The sequence below is a fragment of the Perca flavescens genome, chromosome 1 (assembly GCF_004354835.1).
Source record: "Perca flavescens isolate YP-PL-M2 chromosome 1, PFLA_1.0, whole genome shotgun sequence".
Lineage (NCBI taxonomy): Eukaryota > Metazoa > Chordata > Actinopteri > Perciformes > Percidae > Perca > Perca flavescens.
Window position 1 is genome coordinate 24,985,559 of NC_041331.1, and position 17,833 is coordinate 25,003,391.

At 40.7% G+C, this 17,833-nt stretch overlaps 1 protein-coding gene across 1 annotated transcript in view; it reads right to left on the reverse strand.

Annotated features, from left to right (window-relative positions):
* Window positions 1-1,044: 1,044 nt before the first annotated feature.
* The window catches only part of phlpp2 (PH domain and leucine rich repeat protein phosphatase 2), a 46,487-nt gene continuing 29,698 nt past the window's right edge, over window positions 1,045-17,833 (reverse strand). Inside the window, exons 7-20 of the mRNA XM_028573169.1 lie at window positions 15,089-15,243; window positions 13,260-13,406; window positions 11,283-11,513; window positions 9,110-9,312; window positions 8,889-8,949; window positions 7,550-7,645; window positions 6,782-6,937; window positions 4,896-5,096; window positions 4,369-4,531; window positions 4,152-4,282; window positions 3,561-3,674; window positions 2,877-3,071; window positions 2,483-2,714; window positions 1,045-2,331 (exon numbers count right to left, since the gene is read on the reverse strand). Of these exons, the coding sequence (XP_028428970.1) occupies window positions 1,045-2,331; window positions 2,483-2,714; window positions 2,877-3,071; window positions 3,561-3,674; window positions 4,152-4,282; window positions 4,369-4,531; window positions 4,896-5,096; window positions 6,782-6,937; window positions 7,550-7,645; window positions 8,889-8,949; window positions 9,110-9,312; window positions 11,283-11,513; window positions 13,260-13,406; window positions 15,089-15,243 (3,372 nt within the window). The remainder of the gene's footprint in view (window positions 2,332-2,482; window positions 2,715-2,876; window positions 3,072-3,560; window positions 3,675-4,151; window positions 4,283-4,368; window positions 4,532-4,895; window positions 5,097-6,781; window positions 6,938-7,549; window positions 7,646-8,888; window positions 8,950-9,109; window positions 9,313-11,282; window positions 11,514-13,259; window positions 13,407-15,088; window positions 15,244-17,833) is intronic.

The following is a 17,833-nucleotide window of genomic DNA, read 5'->3' on the forward strand; positions in this document are numbered from 1 at the left end:
TTATTTTCCTATTTAGATTTTAAGGAGACTATTTGCTCATGCACTGTCACAGATTATACTTTTATAAGGATTTTTGAACTCTACAACACGTCCACTCTGTACAGTTGAATGACTTTAAAATTATTTCATTTTACAGCTATTCAAAATGAATTACTCTAAATAGCAATACTTTTTAATCTAGGTGTGTCAGCAGCTCAAGCACACCACGTCAGTTGGCTGCTAGTTGTGAGTGTGTACTATACTGTATAGAATTCATTTATCCTATATAGAAGATTCCATACATATTGTGTGGGAATGTTAAAAATAAAACCCAAGCATTACGTTTCTGGCGTTGTAAATGCAGTTATTTTGTCTTCACATCTTCTAGTCCTATGGGCCTTACAAGCATTTATACTCTGATATCTGATATCCTTTGTAAGCCAAAGGACGAGGAGGAGAGCAGAAGCTGTGCCAGTGCTGGTCTCTTGGAGAACCTGTCACTCCTCCAAATTTAACTAACAAGCTCACATTCCCAAACACAGCCTGGATAAGGGAGGAGCTCTAGGCTGAGTTGTCTGCAGTAGGCACTTTTCAAGTTTCAGTCACAGGGCTTCTCTCCAGGACCTGAGAGACCACAGAGACCCTGGAGAGGAGATTTGACCGCACTAAACATAATCTCCCGTACAAACCCTATAGATTGCTTGCTTTCCAAGTAAAGGGAAATGTTGCTGACATGTTTTAACACATGAGGTATCCCATTTTAAGTCAGGCTTGTTTTGGTCTATGATAGCCTTTTCACAACGTCATGTTATGAACTGGGATTTTGGTCGCCGCAATCTTCTTGGATACTCAGAACGTGCACAGAAACCCTTTTTTTTTCAACCTCACTTTAATGGCGCAGCATCACTTAGTGACTATCGAGGTCCCACAGGTTTGTCTTGCAAAAAGATCTGAATGTCAACTTGAATTGGAATTTCTTCCATGCATGAGAAAAATCTTCTCTTCTTTCCTGGAATGGCACAATCACAGAATTCCAGCCGCATGGCGCTGTCCTGTGTCCCCCTTCTAGAGGGCCGTATCGTAGACTTCCTGCTGTAGGATGGGGGCCGGTCCTGGACCTGGGACCAGGTTGGAGGCAAATGCAGGGGGGTGGGGATGATCCCACACTGGGTCTTTTAAGGAAGGGGGTATGGATGGTAAGGGGGGTGCTGAGACTAGAAGGCTCTGGCCTCTTAGCTGCTCCCTGACTTCCTGCTCCAGACTCGGAGGCACAATGAGCTGGTCCTCGGGGTCCTGCTGTGCTGGGGCAGTGAAGTATCCAGATTTCTTCTTAGGAGCCTCCAGGGCCACCTCAATGAGATTATGACTGTCCTCTGGGGCTACCACAGAGCCATTGGACAGCTTCTTCCCAAACAGGCTGCATGTGGAAGGAGACTTTTTGAGGTCTGCAATCTCTCTCCCACATACAGCCAGCAGGCAGCCATTTGTAGCAGAAACCACCACACTGTTCTGTCTGCGCATTTTGCCATTGGGATAGTCAGAGCCTCGCTTTTCAAGGTCCAACTCTTTGGGGCTCTCAGGGGCCCCTGACCGTAGTTGGAAAGCACAGCAGTGAATGTCTACCTCCACTTCTAGCTTGCTGCCATTGGAGATTACTCCCTCAAGCGGAGCTTCATCATCACTGTCCAAGCCGTTGTCAGAGTGGTTACTCGAGAACGTAGCACAGGAGGGCTGTCGCTGGAATAGGCCTGGGTGGGTTCCTGCCCCAACTGAGCCTGGCACCATAATCCCACACAGTGTAGTAGCAGGGTGTAGGCTACAGCGTCTCTCTGGGCGGGATGCAGGGACAGAGGATGGGTGCTCGTCTGAAGCGGTGGACCCCGCCTCACTGCCCACCTCTGAGGCTGATGTCTCACTGTTAAACTCAGAGACAATACCACTGCTGGATGAAAGGGTGGCTGGGTCACTGGGGCCTGGGGTCACGGTCACAGGCACAGGGGCGGGAGGGGGACCCCGTGGTTCAGTGGTGGAGACAGGTGGCTCACAGGTACAGCTGTCTTCAGCAATATGCAGGGATATCACTGCAGCCTCAATGTTGTCTTTGCAACCATAACTCTGAGCAAGTGAACATAGCTTCTTGGCAGCAGCGCGAGGATTTCGCACAGCCTGTACAGTGCATACGGCCTCCTGGTAGGAGACTCGTTCAAACAGCGCTCGATTCCCCAGGATCAAGAACTCATCCTGGGAACAGAGAGGCTTAGTGTGCACCCAGGGCTTTGGAAGCACCCAGGGAGACAGATAAGAGCAGCCCAGCAGGCGAGAGCAGCATGTCACTCCACTCACTTTGTTATCCTACAAAACAGAAGCCATTAGAATTGTAGATGGAAATAAAATATACACCACTGAATATGAAGCTGCACATTAACACTAGATCAAAAGTTCTACATACTGTAATGGCTTGAGTGTAAAAACAAGAACCTAACATACTTAGAATGTGCGTTACCTCTGTGATAATGGCTTTACTGAGTTTAACTCTCTCCATCTCCTCAGTGCAGCTCTCCAAGCTGTAAACCTTAGAGAGAGGTATCGGTCGGCCATCCCGGCACAACACTGCCTGGCAGGTGCCCACATTGGCCACAGTGAGGCTGAAGTAGCCTCCTGGATCTGAAGGCTCATGGTGAATATAACACAGCAAGGCAGAAGCACCCAGTTTCTGGCCAGCCATTCCTAGTTTCCTGTCCAATACAAAAACAAGCAAAACTGCTGACAAACTCTTGAAGTCACTGGTTTTAGCCTACAAAACTGCAGTAAGAGTGCAATTATTTATTTATTTTCAAGTACCAAAAGAGGTATTAACAAAGACTAACATTTAAAGTTTACAACATTTACAGTCTTACCTGTGTGAGGTGAGGAAGGTGTTGCACATATACACATTGTCAATACTGGAGTGCTGCAGTTCTTCGCACAGCACATCTCCCATGGTGCACTGCAGCAGCCGAGGCACTTCCTCATTGCGGTCGCCGTCAAAGATGCCATAACATGCTTCCACACCGTCTCCAAACCGGTCTACAGCCAGCACAGACACACACAACCTGTCCCAAACAATAGATCCACATTAACAAACAGTTGACATACAGGCCCTGACACACCAAGCCGACGGCCAGGGACTAGTGGTGACAAAGGCCGATTGTGGCGTCGCCTCGCGTCGGCCGTCGTCGCCTTTGTCTAAAATGTATTAGCACTGGAACACACCGCAGAGACTACAGCCGACGGCCAAGAACCACATACGTTCTGCGCCTGCGTGAGAGGAAATAACTCTCCATACCAGCAGACGGCGGTAATCCATTGTCATTCATCAAGAGAAACCGGATAACGTTGCTATGATACCCACAACAAACAGCGCTTGCTCGATCAGCGGCAGAACCAAACAGAGCCTAAAGACAGCAGACACCGGGAGATGGCTAACCAGACTGTGCCTCTCCCAGGCTTTCATCCGTTCTCTTGGCAAAGAAGTCCTCCTACAGGGGGGAAAATGAAGCGCCTTATTTTTTTTTACAAACGAAACACAAAGCAGTACTGACTTGTTTCTTTGGCCGCTCATTTCAGAGTAACCGTGGTTCCATGGAGGGGAGGCACTCTGAGAGTCTCCTGCTGTCGTGGTAGATTTCTGGTCCAACTTTAGGGTGGTGATGTGACTAAAAAAGGAGAAGAAATATAGTAGAATGAATTGTAGAAGAAGGTATACATATGTACGTGCATTATTTCCTTAAACAGCCACAAACTTCATCCGGAAAAAACACTGTTAGGAGAGTGTCACCGTTCAAGGTTAAGGTCTTTCTCTCTCGAAGGCCGCTGTGATCTATGCCAAGAAGGACAGAGCATAACCTGACCGCATTCTGATAAGTTATTAGTCCAGGTAGAGTGAGCTAATGCTGACAGGAAGAGAGAGGCGATATAACTACAGCCAGTTCAATACACTCAAAGTGATGATCTTTTTCACAGCTATATTATTATCTTTTCATTGCTTATGTTTTACATAAAATAGTGATGCCATAACCCTCCAGTATGTGTCCAGACAACTACACAATCTAAAGAGTTTATATTTCATGCTTGACAAATTTCAGTGAGATACCTGTAACTATTTCTAAACTGGTCTGGGTTTTATGACTCACCTGAAGAGGTTGAGGGTTTTGTGTTCCAACATCAGGCTGCTGTTGCCTGTCAGGTCCAGCTCTTGCAGAGTGGCAGGCAGCGAGTCAGGCAGCTGGATCTCAGTCAGCTCATTACAGCTTAGATCTACAAGCTACAAACGTAACAAAACACACATGAGCTGACAGGCTGAACATAATCATACACTGGTTAGGCAAATAAAACCAAAACCAGTCTGACCTTGATCTCAGGCAGGTTGAGGATCTCTGGGAAGACAGTGATGTGGTTGGAGTGTGCTATGAGGGTGTGCAGTCTCTTACAGCTGGACACAGTGGAGGGGATGGTCTTTAGCTTGTTGCCACTTAGATTTAGCTCCTCCAGCAGTTCCAGCTTACTCAGCTTACTAAAGACACACAAACATGACAGTGGAACAATCCTGTGAGCTTAAAGCTTTAGTGCGTAACTTTTTTGATATTAATGAACGTCTGTTACATTCAAGCCATCGCCAAATGAGTTGCTACAAAGCTAATTAAGACTATCAGCTCCACACAACTCTCTCTGTATTTCTCAGTATGGCTATGTTCAGAAGATTGTGGCGTCCGGTGACTTTCCCGTGAAGAAACTTGAGTGGAGATAATTTCATGTTTTTTTTTAATCCTCCGTATCCTCCTTGGCTAGTAGCAACTGCGTGGAGGAGCACTATAGCTTTAATAAGTAGAATACAAAATATTATTAACACTGATCAACAGTAAGCCAAGATAACACACCTGGCAGGGAAGGAGAGCAACTGGTTGTAGGCGATGTGAAGGACCCGCAGGTTCTGGTGTCCAACTAATAATGCACCACAGTTTTCATTCAGGTTGTTCCCCGTCAGGTAGAGCTCCTGGAGTGTGCTGAGGCTTTCCTCTGATGGGCTGCTGGGAGGAATACTTTCCAGAGCATTGGCTGACACATTTAAGTATTTTAGGCTGTGAGCAAAGACAAATAAAAACAACAGATACATGAGTTTAAAAAAGTGTATGTGAATATCCACCCTGCCCATTATTTTACAGCCAGGATTGCATCCAACGACCTTTTTACACCCAATCCTGTCTCATTTACAGTGGATTTGGAGAAGCTCAGGCTAAACGTTTGAGTTCCCTGACCGAGGCATCATTGTAATTGGTTATATTTATGTCCTGGGTTCAGGGAAATACATATTTTGTACAAAATAATTTTGTACAAAATAATACATACAAACATCATCAGATGTAACTTTCTGATTTAACCCTGTCTGTACAAGCAAGGAGGCCCTTCCCCTCCCCATGATCTCCCCCAATGCAAAATATATACAAACAGCTAACATTTGGGGTCAGAAATGAATTGTGAGAAAATGGAACGTCCAGATCAATCCAACAGTTTGTTTTGGTCTATGTAGTTTTTTCTTTTATATATACTGGGGACAATTACATTTTACTAAAATATCACGTATACTTTACTGTAACCAAGTGAATCATAAAACAACTATTTGAGTATTTTGCCTTTGTGCTTTAATTTAGTTTGAAGTACTTCAGGACTATGACTAAGAGCAGGTATAGGGGGTTAAAAACTACAACTTGCTATATACATATCAGTAAGCAAAACATATTTCCAATTAAGATGATATTCGGTAAAGTAGTATGTAGCAGCATGATTTATATTATTATAAATCATTATTATTCTAACAATAGTTGCAGCTACAGTATTGGTAGTATTATAACAATTTAATGTGCAAGTATGTAAGTGCAAGCCACCTATTATGTGCAGAATATAGGCCATACCGTAATTTAAGTACAGGGATATGTAGATTGTTAAGGTGTGGCTTTAAGGTTGATTTTTTTTCATTCTCATTGTACTAAAGAAGATACTGCTAAACACAGAATGTTAATTTATGCCTTCAAGTGGAGCATTGATTTACCTGAACCTGCGCTGAGAGGAGGGACAGTAATTTGAGCTCCACTGGTCCTGTGTAATTGATGTTGTTAAGTCATTGCCTGTGCGTATAACATAGTGAACAGTAATAAACCCTGTACTCCTGACACGTGAAGAAGTGAACCTTGTCATGCTGTTGTTTTAAAACAACAGCATGACAAGCCAGTCTTACTGGCCTTGTGGCCTTTTGGAATTCAGTGTCTACACAAATCTGAATATGTGAAAAGTGTCCTTATCAACCTTGTTTCTATAGCCATATATAATTTCCATCAGAGTGTAACTGCTTTCTCTTGTAAACTGTGCAGCTCTTTAGACAACATATCAGGAAACCCATCATGCACAAAGCAGTCTCTGCCATTACGCCTCAGGATTAGAGACAGTAAAGTACATTAAGGCATTTGAATTGCTAATGGGTGTTAAGTGATTTACCACACAGGAAATAGGACGGCAAATTAAACTCCAGCTAGGATTTAGAATGCGCCATTGATCTTGACCACAATCCCTAAACAATATAAACTTCATCTCCAAAACAATTAGATGTGATACAATAACTGTCAACTGCAACCTAACAGGGAACACACTCCAGGTAAATGTTTCAAAGCAGAGCTGCTAAAGGACTCAAGTAATATCATACATAGTTTTAAGGAAAGGATGAAGAAGGAACCAGAAAGATCTGTAGAGAGAAGAGGGTTGAGATACTCACTTTAAGGCCTTGTAAAACAGACTCTCAGGGAGCTCAGCTAGTTTGTTGTGCTGGAGGTCTAGGGCTTCCAGAGGGATGTGGTCAAGTAGGTCAGACACTCTCTGCAAACGATTGTTCCCCGCCAGGAGCTTTCTTAAACTCAAGCTGTTGAGCAGTCTGTCGGAGGCCAGAAGAGACATTAGAGAGCCAGATTAGGACAAGAAAAAAGAACAGACCAACAAAAAAGGAAACAAATTAAAGAACATTGTCTCCCTGTGCAGACTTGACTACTGGATGACCTTTTAGCTTGGCTGCCTAAACTGACTTTTTGTGCTCTCCTGAAACATCACATTATGAGTGGGTACCGTGGATAGAGGATTATCTCATTTGAAAAAGCTTTTCTGATTTCTCATTCAAATGCAAATGCCTGTGCTGAAAGCTGGCTGTAAATGATGGTAACTCTGAGCCAAGCACTTTATACAAAGGCCATATTTTACAGTTTTACACAGAGAGACTGATACCAGATGTTATTTGTGCCTTGTTATTTCCATTGTTTCACTACTATAATAAATGTTTAAGATGGACAATATGAAAAGCAGTTTGTCAATAGAGTGAGCAGTTAAAAAGCATGACCATGTGTAATGTGACACCTGATCTCCTATTTCTGGACACGATAGATATCTGTTTATTATATGAGCTGAATCCATTTCAATTATGCAATTATGCAACATAAAAGATCAAGTTTAAGCAGATATGGTTCGGGATTAGTGACAGAATAAGGTCAGTAACCTGGAAGGAAGCTCAGACAGGAGGTTGTGCGTGACGTCCAGCATCTCAATTTTTCTGCAGTCACACACCCAGTCCGGAAGGTACTCCAAAAGGTTCCTGTCTCAACACACACACAGTCATACACATAGAAAGACACACACACAAACACTCAAACTGAGCGGAGTTGGCATTTGGCTTTTAGTAGTACAGATGAGTAAACAGTGGTAAACAGGAGGCCATAATAATAGCCAAAACAATATCCTTGAGGGTTATTTAAGCATGCAAATGATCTCGATGGGCATTTTAATAAAAACAGTTAGTGTCCGCAGTCAGTACTGGAGGTCAACTAGAAAAAATAATTGGTGCAGATGTGTCCACTGGCAGGTGGTTCAGAAACACAAGATAACTTATTTGACCCCTGACATACAGTGATGTTTACTGTGCATAATCAGGCCTACAGCAAGCTGATTATGAACATGCATCACAAAAATTAAGTAGAGTAAAATATGTGATTTGTTATATTATATATGTGATGTATAGGCCAAATGTGTAAGAGGTTCAATAGCTTAATGGGATAGTTTTTTTTTTTTTTAGTGGGGTTATACAGGGTACTTATCCATAGTTGTGTATAGTTTTATCACCTACAGTAAATGGCGGTCAGCACCCAGTTTGGATAAGCAGGCAGGAGTATCGGCAAGGAAGCTAAGCAATGTGCTGCTGTGGATGGGGGCAGCAGGAAAATGTGTTTTAGCCACCTAAAAAAAGAACAGCTTCAGTTCAACTTAAACAGGACTGTTTGATGGCAAGGTAAAGCTGTGAAAATATTCTAAATATAGCGTACACTTAAACTAGGATTGATTTTTCTTTAGGTGGGCCTTTTTTTTTAGATGGCTAAAATATGTTTAGCTGCTGCCCCCATCCACAGCAGTACATTGCTTAGCTTCCATGCCTATCCTCCTGCCTGCTCTTTCAAACTCGGGGCATGCCAATTTCCATCTACTGTAGGTAATACACGGACTATGAATAAGTGCCACATACAACACCACTTCAAAAAATCTTAACTATCCCTTTAAAATGTTTTTTTTTTTTAATTGTCAAATCTTTTACTGATGCAGCATTAAGAATATTGTGTTAGGGGCTCTTTGCATTTGTTTAGCGTCTTTGCCTTATACACACATACAAGCTTCACATGGTAGATTCCACAGAATATTTGCTTTTGTTGGGTATTGATTATCCATTTCAGTATTCAAATTAATTTACACCTTAAGATAAAGATACTATTTTTAGACACCAGAGCCTCTGTTTAAAAATATGTGAACACAGAGACCACAGCCATTTCTTTTTCCCAGCCAGAACTCACTGTGATAGGTCCATGTGTGTCAGCTGGTTAGGGACTGGATAGATGTTGACTGTTGTAAGGCCTGTGGGCAGATAAAAGCAGTAATCAGCAGCTAAACATTTGGCCCGTTCATACGTGTGCTTATAAGATGAATGTATCACTTGGGACAAGGGCCTGAACATACAGACAACAGCAGCCAGCGAGGCAATAATAGCAGCTAGTTGACGCTCTGTTTGACTCACGGTTGCTGCTGGCATGAAGCATGCGCAGTGTGAAACCGCTGAGTGTGAGTGTCCCCAGCTGGTTGCGCTGGCAATGCAGAGTCTCCAGGTTGCACACAGAGCTCAGGTCTAGTGAGTCCAAGTAATTGTCCCGTAAATCCAGCTGGGTCACCTGGCTCACTGCCTCTAGACTAACACTTTTCAACCAGTGCAGCCCATTTAATCTGCATTACAGATCACAAGAGATGAAATATCACAGGTTATTCCTACAGGAGCAAAAACATTAAGGTGAGTCATCAGTCATCAAATAAAATGCTTGATACAGAGAATAAAATTAAATTTCATACTTGCTAAAATTAAGATAGTAGTAGTAGTATGGTATTTAGGGTTGTTGAAAAATTAGCTCACTAATAAAAAAAAAAATATTCCAGCAGTGGCTATTTTATTTTACAGTGACAGATGCTTAGCATAGGTTACTTGGAGAATGTCACAAGTATTGTGGCATATAGAAATGAATAATAGCAGTAACCATGTGTCCTCAACATTTTTCACACTGTAATATGTCACAGCAGTTTCACCTTTGGAAAGAAAAGAGGAGTAATACAAAATAAATATTGTAGCAATTGTTAAGGTCAATCAATGTGAATTTGAAAGTGATAAATGAAACACACCTCAGGTTTTATTAAAAATCTAACATTGGCATCCAAGATATTGTCTTTGTTGGAAGACACACTGGAACCACTCCACTGACTCTCCCTTTGTTTCACTAGGGGACAACTTCTATAAAACATTTTTGTCAGAATTGTCTACCCATATTTAGTATCCTAACTTTTATGACAAGGTGGACAACAAAACAATAAAAAAATGTTGAGATCATGGCTGTCAGGTAAGGCACTGTGCTGAGATCCAGGCTCTCCTTTACCCCATCCATCCTGTTAATAAACAACAATTCCTCTTTTATGAGAGCTGCCAGCCCGCTGATCCACCACAGGTGCACCTTGCACTTTTAAATATTGTCTGCCATTGCCAAGCTGCAACTTCACTCCCAAGGTTGAATTATTAGCTGGCTGTGGGTGGAGCAGTGGTTGCTGGTTTGATCCTCATACTGGTAGGAAAATCAATAAGTAGCTTTCCTATCCCTCATTAACCACCACAGAGGTCCCCAATGCGAAAGACACTTAACCCCCCCACTGTTCCTTGTGGAGCTGCTAAGAGGCAAACAAATACGTATGACTGTAGTTCTAGGCAGATTCCAGGTGTGAAGCGAGGCAATGCAGAAAAAAACGGCATTTGTGCTTAGCAAACATGGCATCTATAAATAAATGTTTTACTACAATTACCGCCTTGCAGGTGTATGCTTCTGCATACCAGTCAAGTTGCCATTTACATCTGTGTCTGTCCAGACTATATATATATATATATATATATATATATATATATATATATATATATATATATATATATATATATATATATATATATATATATGTAGTGAAGACTTTAAAGCAATTTAATAAAAAGCTATTAAGTATATTTGTTTAATGGCAAAACATGGATATTTCACATACATTTTCAACCCGGCTGCACAGACGATCTAAACAATCACCACAGTTTCACGGTGGGCACTTAAAATTAGTGTCACCAACTCAGTATCTGACCAAATGTCTCCTCTTCTCTTCCTGAGTTATGGTGTTCTATAATGGCCAGAAAGTGTTTTTGCAGAACAATATGATGTCACAGTAAAGTTGACCTTTGGGATGTAAAATGTCATCACTTCATCATTTTATCATATCCTATCATATTTGTGTGACACATCATAATTAGCGTAGGAATTCTTGAGTTATGGCCAAAAATGTGTTTTGTAAGGTTACAGTGACCTTGACCTTTGACCACCGAAATCTAATCAGTTCATCCATGAGTCCAAGTGGACGTTTGTGCTAAATTTGAAGGTATTCCCTCCAGGGGGTTCTGAGATATCACGTTCACAAGAATGGGAACGGCCAACCCAAAAACATTATAAAAATGGTGAAATAAAAAAAAAAATGACTCATGCCTACTGAATGATTGACAGTGTTTGGGGGGAGTCCCCTTCACATTGCATATTACATTTTCCATATTGATCCAACAGAGAAAGAAGAGAGGGAAGAGACGAAGAGAGGAAATGCAGAGGCTGAGCGCTGTTTATTCCTCTTACCGGAGGTCGATGTTTTTAAGGTGGCTCATTCTGGCCAAAGTACACAACTCCAGACTCTCCACTCTGTTCCCAGCCATGGCCAGCTTGTCCACTGCACTCAACCTCTCCAGCACAGCAGGGATGTGAGAGAAGTTGTTGAAGGAGAGCCCCAGGCTGTTGAGCTGGGAAAGGCCACCCAGCTCTTCAGGCAGGGAGCTGAGATGGTTCCCATCCAAAAACAGTGTCTGCAGGCTACAAGATGGAAAGGAGAAAAGTCATGTTTACTTCAAAGAGTGGTCAAAAGAAGATCTGCTTGTGTCCATTGTATTTACATTGCCATTGTTTACTGAGCAGCATCCTACATTAAAGTGAGCAGGTCCACAGGATGAAAAGTGCCTCAGCTTCCTGACTTAATTTGATTGCATAACAAAATATTTTAATTTAATGCATTTCACTGAATCTATTTAAACCTCAATCCAATGAGAGAAACATTATTATGTGCACTAAAAGGTGCAAACCCCAACAACGTTGGTAAAAACAAAAGCAAAAATTGAATGACAATATACACCACACGACAGAAAGCATATTACAGAGAATGTATTTATTTATTTATTTTAGAGCCGGGACTTTAACGCGTTAATTACGATTAATTAATTACAGACTTTAATGCGTTAATTAATTACACAAAAAATAACACGTTAAACATTTTTTACGCATTTTAATCACACTTATTTTTGCACCGCATGAACGAAGAAGCTGACGAGACCGCTTTGGTTGGACCCGTGGATGGGAAATTTTGTTATAAAAAACGAACGGATGGAAGCGTCGATTAGAGCATGGTTGTGTGCAAGCTATGCAACAAGGAATTCGCATATCACCGCAGCACATCGAGCCTCAAGTATCACCTCGACGCAAAACATTTAGCAGCTAGCGTGGACGTTAGCCCGACTCCGAGTACAAGGACCCACACCCAACCTACACTCCACCAGATGACTGGTTTAAGGACCAGGGTAACTAAGTCTGAATGTACTTGAAAGTATTGTGTTTTACTTAAAAAAACATAGTTTACAGAAGGTCTACCTACCTATAGGCTACCTGAATTTCTGAAATGTACTATATTTCTAAATATGGTATTGCTACACTTAATGGCAAAAATCGCACTGGTCTGCTGGACTTGGTTGAACAAAAATAAACAATATTGTGTTGCTTAAGCTTATGTATTCAGTCATTATTCAATGGTATACTAAAAAATGTGAAAAAAATTACTTCTCACTGTTCTCAGGTCAAATATTTATGGAATTAAAATGCGATTAATTTCGATTAATTAATTACAAAGCCTGTAATTAATTAGATTAATTTTTTTTAATCGAGTCTCGGCCCTAATTTATTTATTTATTTATTTATTTATTTATATGTATCCTGCTACACTAAATGGTTAAGCATTATTTATACTAGTGGATACTAGTATACTATAGTTTTATAATTCAGTTGTACAGCATTATTTATATTTATATTGATATTGTTGTTCAGTTAAAACCCCCTTCATTGGAACATAATGCCACTGTTTTACTCTTTCGTATTTTTGTGTTTATGTTGCATTTTTGTGTATTTTTGTGTTAGCATCTTGGGATTTTGGAAATTACATCTTGTTTCCAAATACTTTGTATGTGGAAATAACATATATAAAAAATAAACCTTAAAATATCTTGGTGTTTTTGCTTTCTGATTTTTCTGATATACACAGGAATTGTTGTCTCCTTTAAAGCTGACCTAAATTGCAATTAGTGCATGATTTCACTATGTGGTTGTGTTTGGGATTTACTTCTTATAGAATTAATTGGTGTGCTTTTTAATGTGCTGCTGAAATTACCTCATGCAGTTCAAATAGAATTTTGTGTGTACCGTTTGTTGATGCATATCCTAACTATTGTATTCATGGACTGTGTGTAATCTACTGTATGTATGTAGTGCATGTACATGCGTGTTACTGTTTCACACCTTTGAAGGTTGCCTATCTGCACAGGGACGGTGTGGAGATTATTACAGGAGAGGTTGAGTTCAGTCAGGGTGAGGATCTCACACATACATTCAGGGAACACACCCAGACGGTTGTGAGACAGGTTCAGGCTCTTCAGCTGAGAAAACCTAAAGAAAGAACAGAACAGCATGGAGGACCTTGCTTACCGTATACATTTGCCCAGATAATTCGCACAAATATCATGAGATAACAGATGTGTTGTAGCAGTGAGTGAACACCAACATACTGGGGTGTACCTGGATGTGTCTCCACCCAGTGTCTGACATCACTTTACTATGATCTAGCAGCACTGTTCCAGTACCAGAGAAAATGTACATTAAAAAAAAGAGAGTGCTTGCATTTCATCAACAAATCAGCAATCAAAGCCTGCGGTTTAAACTAAGAGGGACATCATAGTTTTTGTTTGTTGTTGCTTTCATATGGGTAACAGAAGGTGACTGTGATGTTGAGAAAGAGCAATAGCTACAGACACAGAAATGGCACATCCTAAGGAAAGCTCATTGTGGGACTGGCTCTAGTGGCTTTAATTCTGCACCAATGCTGAATTTCGGGAAAGAGACTTCAGATACAGTATTAGGGGACCACTAAGGCCTATATAAAAGCATCCAAATGTCATGGGACCTTTAAAAATTGGTGCCTTAGTTTTACCAGTGTCTGATTTTACCAGATTTAGATTGGCCAGTCATACAATGTCTACATTTGATGAAGAAGGCATCTGCTGGCTGTTTCAAATAGAAATACATCTAAAGCCTCTTGTCTGATGTGTGTTTGTGTACACATTAGCAAAATGTGTGGGCTGTGATGGATAAAGTGGTGCCATGCGGGTGCAGAACAGATCTTCCATATTAACTCCACCTTCCTTTTTGTTCTCCACAAGTCACAACACTGGTCAGAGTATGGACTATTTCCCTTTTATCCATGCATCCTCTTTTCTAAATATACATACAAAAAGGCTGCAGCAGCACAATGTGCACATAGAGAATTTAATGCACTTCATGTTCACCAGATTTAGATTACTGCATACATTTCTCGCAAGTATTATCTCCTGTGCTCAAAGAAAATAAACAGGGCTGTCAATCAGTTCAAATATTTAATCGCAAGATTGTCCATAGTTAACTCGCGATGAATCGCAAATGAATCACAATTTTTTTTATCTGTTCTAATCAACATGGGAGCAGACAAATATGGTTGCTTTATGCAAATGTTTATTATTATTGCAACAATCCAAAACATTTTCTCCAGAACAACCTCAAAGGTACAGTATGCTCCAAAAATATGCTGAAAGAATAATATGGCAAACTCAAGCCCATCAAGGAACAGATGGGCATATTTACCTGAATGTAACATTACTTGTGTTATAACCAAGTAATGGTTATACTAATACAATGTAGTGTCCCACTTTACACTTCCAACGGTTAACTAAACATCCCTTTTCTTTAAAGCAGCTATGTTTCAATATGCTTAAAAGCCTGGCACTTTCTGGGGGTCTGGAGTGCAGCGGTGCAGCATCACTTTCTGATTTCCCAAATTACGAAGCGGCTGGAGTCCCAAATCACAGAACGTGCGTGTATTAATCGTGCATCAAACTATGAAACATAGTGAATGAACTGTGGCCAGAGCACAAGGTCAATTACAGAATAGCGCCCAGAAATGCAGTAGAGACCTATTTTAGCGAGGCAGATACTTTCAGCTGCAAGGCCATGATCGTAAAGAACTAAAGAACCGTCTCCTACATTTCTCTGTTAGCAAATGTTGTGCAGAATTCTTCAGGTTAAGAATGTATGATTACCTGGGGAGGTTGAGCAGGCCTCCGGGCCCCTGAAGACTCATGAAGTTGTGTCTCAGGTTGAGGTGGGTGACATCCTGACTGTAAAATAGATATTCAGGCACTGCTTCCAGACTGTAGCAGGACAGATCCACCAGGCTGACTGTCTGAGACACCACCTATACACGCACGCGCACGCGCACACGCACACGCACACGCACACGCACACGCACACGCACACACACACACACACACACACACACACACACACACACACACACACACACACACACACACACACACACACACACAAAAGAAGGGAAACTTTTAGTGAGAGTACTACTATTTTTAGTTTGGCATGTCAGCATCACATCTTTCATATCACAACAAGTAGCTCATACATTAGCAAACCTGAAACTTGTATCCAAATGCCCTGTCAACATATATACTGAGCTGCCTTTTGCTCCAGCGCAGGCAAAGAAAATCATAATCAAGATGAAATCCATCTGGTATTTATTTTTTATTTTTTTTAAATAACACTATTATCAGAAGTGGTGCAACAACACAGTTAAATAATAATAAAACTAATTTCCTTCTTGCTGCCTTGCAATCCTAAGAGCATTTGATCAACACTCTAACTCCAAATACATCCAACAGCAGGCTGCACTATTTAAAGAGTGTTTACCTTAAGTGAGCTGGGACAATGGACAGTGGAAGCAACTACATGGGCCTCAGATTATGTAAGCAGCCAGCTGCCTTGCCAAAACATTACTTCAGACAGACAATGCCCTAGTTTCCAGTTCAATTAGGCTTTTTTCCCTTCTTCCAGGGAAACCCAGTCATGAATCAAGAGAGTAATCGAGTAACTTCAATATGAGGCAGTTACAGTAAGACCATAGCAAATATTTGTAGACATACACTGAGTTGCAGGTTTATTAAGTACACCTATTTAAAACTAATGCCGTCCAATACAACAGCCTGCAATAAATCCTACCTTCATTAAGGTTATAACGTTTAGTCTTTGCTGAAACCTTTTCAAGGTGTTGATTCAACTTTATGGTCAATGTAGGCGTTTTTTGTGGTGCTGTTGAATTGAACTTTGTTAGAAAAAAGAAATCCCCCAGAGAATCAATGCGAGACACACAATATTTTTACAAGTAGCAAAACTATTGTAACGTGTGTGAGTGTCAAGGAGTGTGTGATTGCTTCTACATGTGCGCTTTTGTGCTTATTTAAGCATAGTTTAAATCTTAGTCTACTCTTGCTGCTGTCAGTACAGATACACAGCGTTGTCTCACATTTTTCTTGTACAAAATGTAGCTGCACCATCTCAGAGATGATTGTTCACAGGCCAGCCATCATTGTCCAGCAACCCAGCACAGTGCTCATCCAGTCCAGTCTCCTCCATTAACTACAGGGCTGCACGCTGTGCAGTAACCCAGAAAATGGGACGGCTGCTCAGCAGAGCGTGAAATCACGTCACTGCTTTTAAAGATGACAAAAACAAAACTGCTCATCTCCTACAAAACTAATCATCTGCCTGCCACCTAAAAATCAACAACTTCTCTTTAAAAAGAGTCATTAAACGATGGGAGAGTAGGATGATGGACACAGATTGACAGAGAATTAAAGAGGGGTAGAAAGAAAAGATTTACTGAGAGATTTATTATTTAAGGTGATTTGCATAGTAATTAAAACATTGTGACTGTGAAACATGGTAAAGCAATGTGATAGATGAAGAAGACAAGGAAAGAAGACACTAAAAGGAGACCGCTGTTTTGGAAGGGAATTAAAACTTCAGAGCATGAAAGGAGGAACTGTGGTCCTTGATCAAGTCCTACACATCAATTCAATCATTATTACATGCAATCAGATAATTTCCTTTTCAGCTTAGGAACCAGGAAACACTTTTGTGTGGTTAATCAACTTGTCCTGCTAGCACAGCTGACCACAACTAAACATATCACATCTCTGACCATTTGCCTATTTGACTACTTTAATATGATATTCGAAATCCTTAAAAATATGTTTACACCACAGCTCAAAAACTGCTTGTCATTTCTTCAGGAATATCCAGTCCAGTCAGTCACCTTGGCTGTCACACTTCAGATCTCATGATGCCAGTGGCAGAAACAAGATGGTGCAGTAGTTGAGCCTCCTCTGTGTAGATCTGGCTTTTTAAAAACTGTGGAGGGTGTCCTTATTTTTGTGTGACGATTACTGAATAATGAGTTACACAATAAATATCATCCACTGAATTAATTAACTGCACACACAATTTAACTGATGTGTAGTCAGAGCTACGCTTTTAATGCAGTTTGTACAATAACAAGTAATACATCGCGTAAAATTGTTATTGGCAGGAGATTATTGACGCCATTTATGTTCTTGTATACAGAATCTCCACCAAAGATATAGCCTGTCAGCAAAAGAGGACACAAATTGCAAAATTAGAACGCAATTAACTTCATATAATAGCTGTTTATTAATTGCACAATTGCTTAAGACCATAAATAAAGTATGTACACAGCAGTCATGAGTCACTTTTCCCTTGTATTTAAGAGAAACCTTTTTTTGCAGTGACTGTCATATAGGAAACCATACATTTCTTTTGATAATATATTAAAATGTCAGTTCCTCTCAATTGTAAAACTGCACCAATTGGTAATTAGCTATAAAATTAGTACATCATTAGTTAAAAATGTAACTAATCTGCAATATATTTCACCAATTCTGGCTTGCTATGAATGAAGAAATATACATTACAAT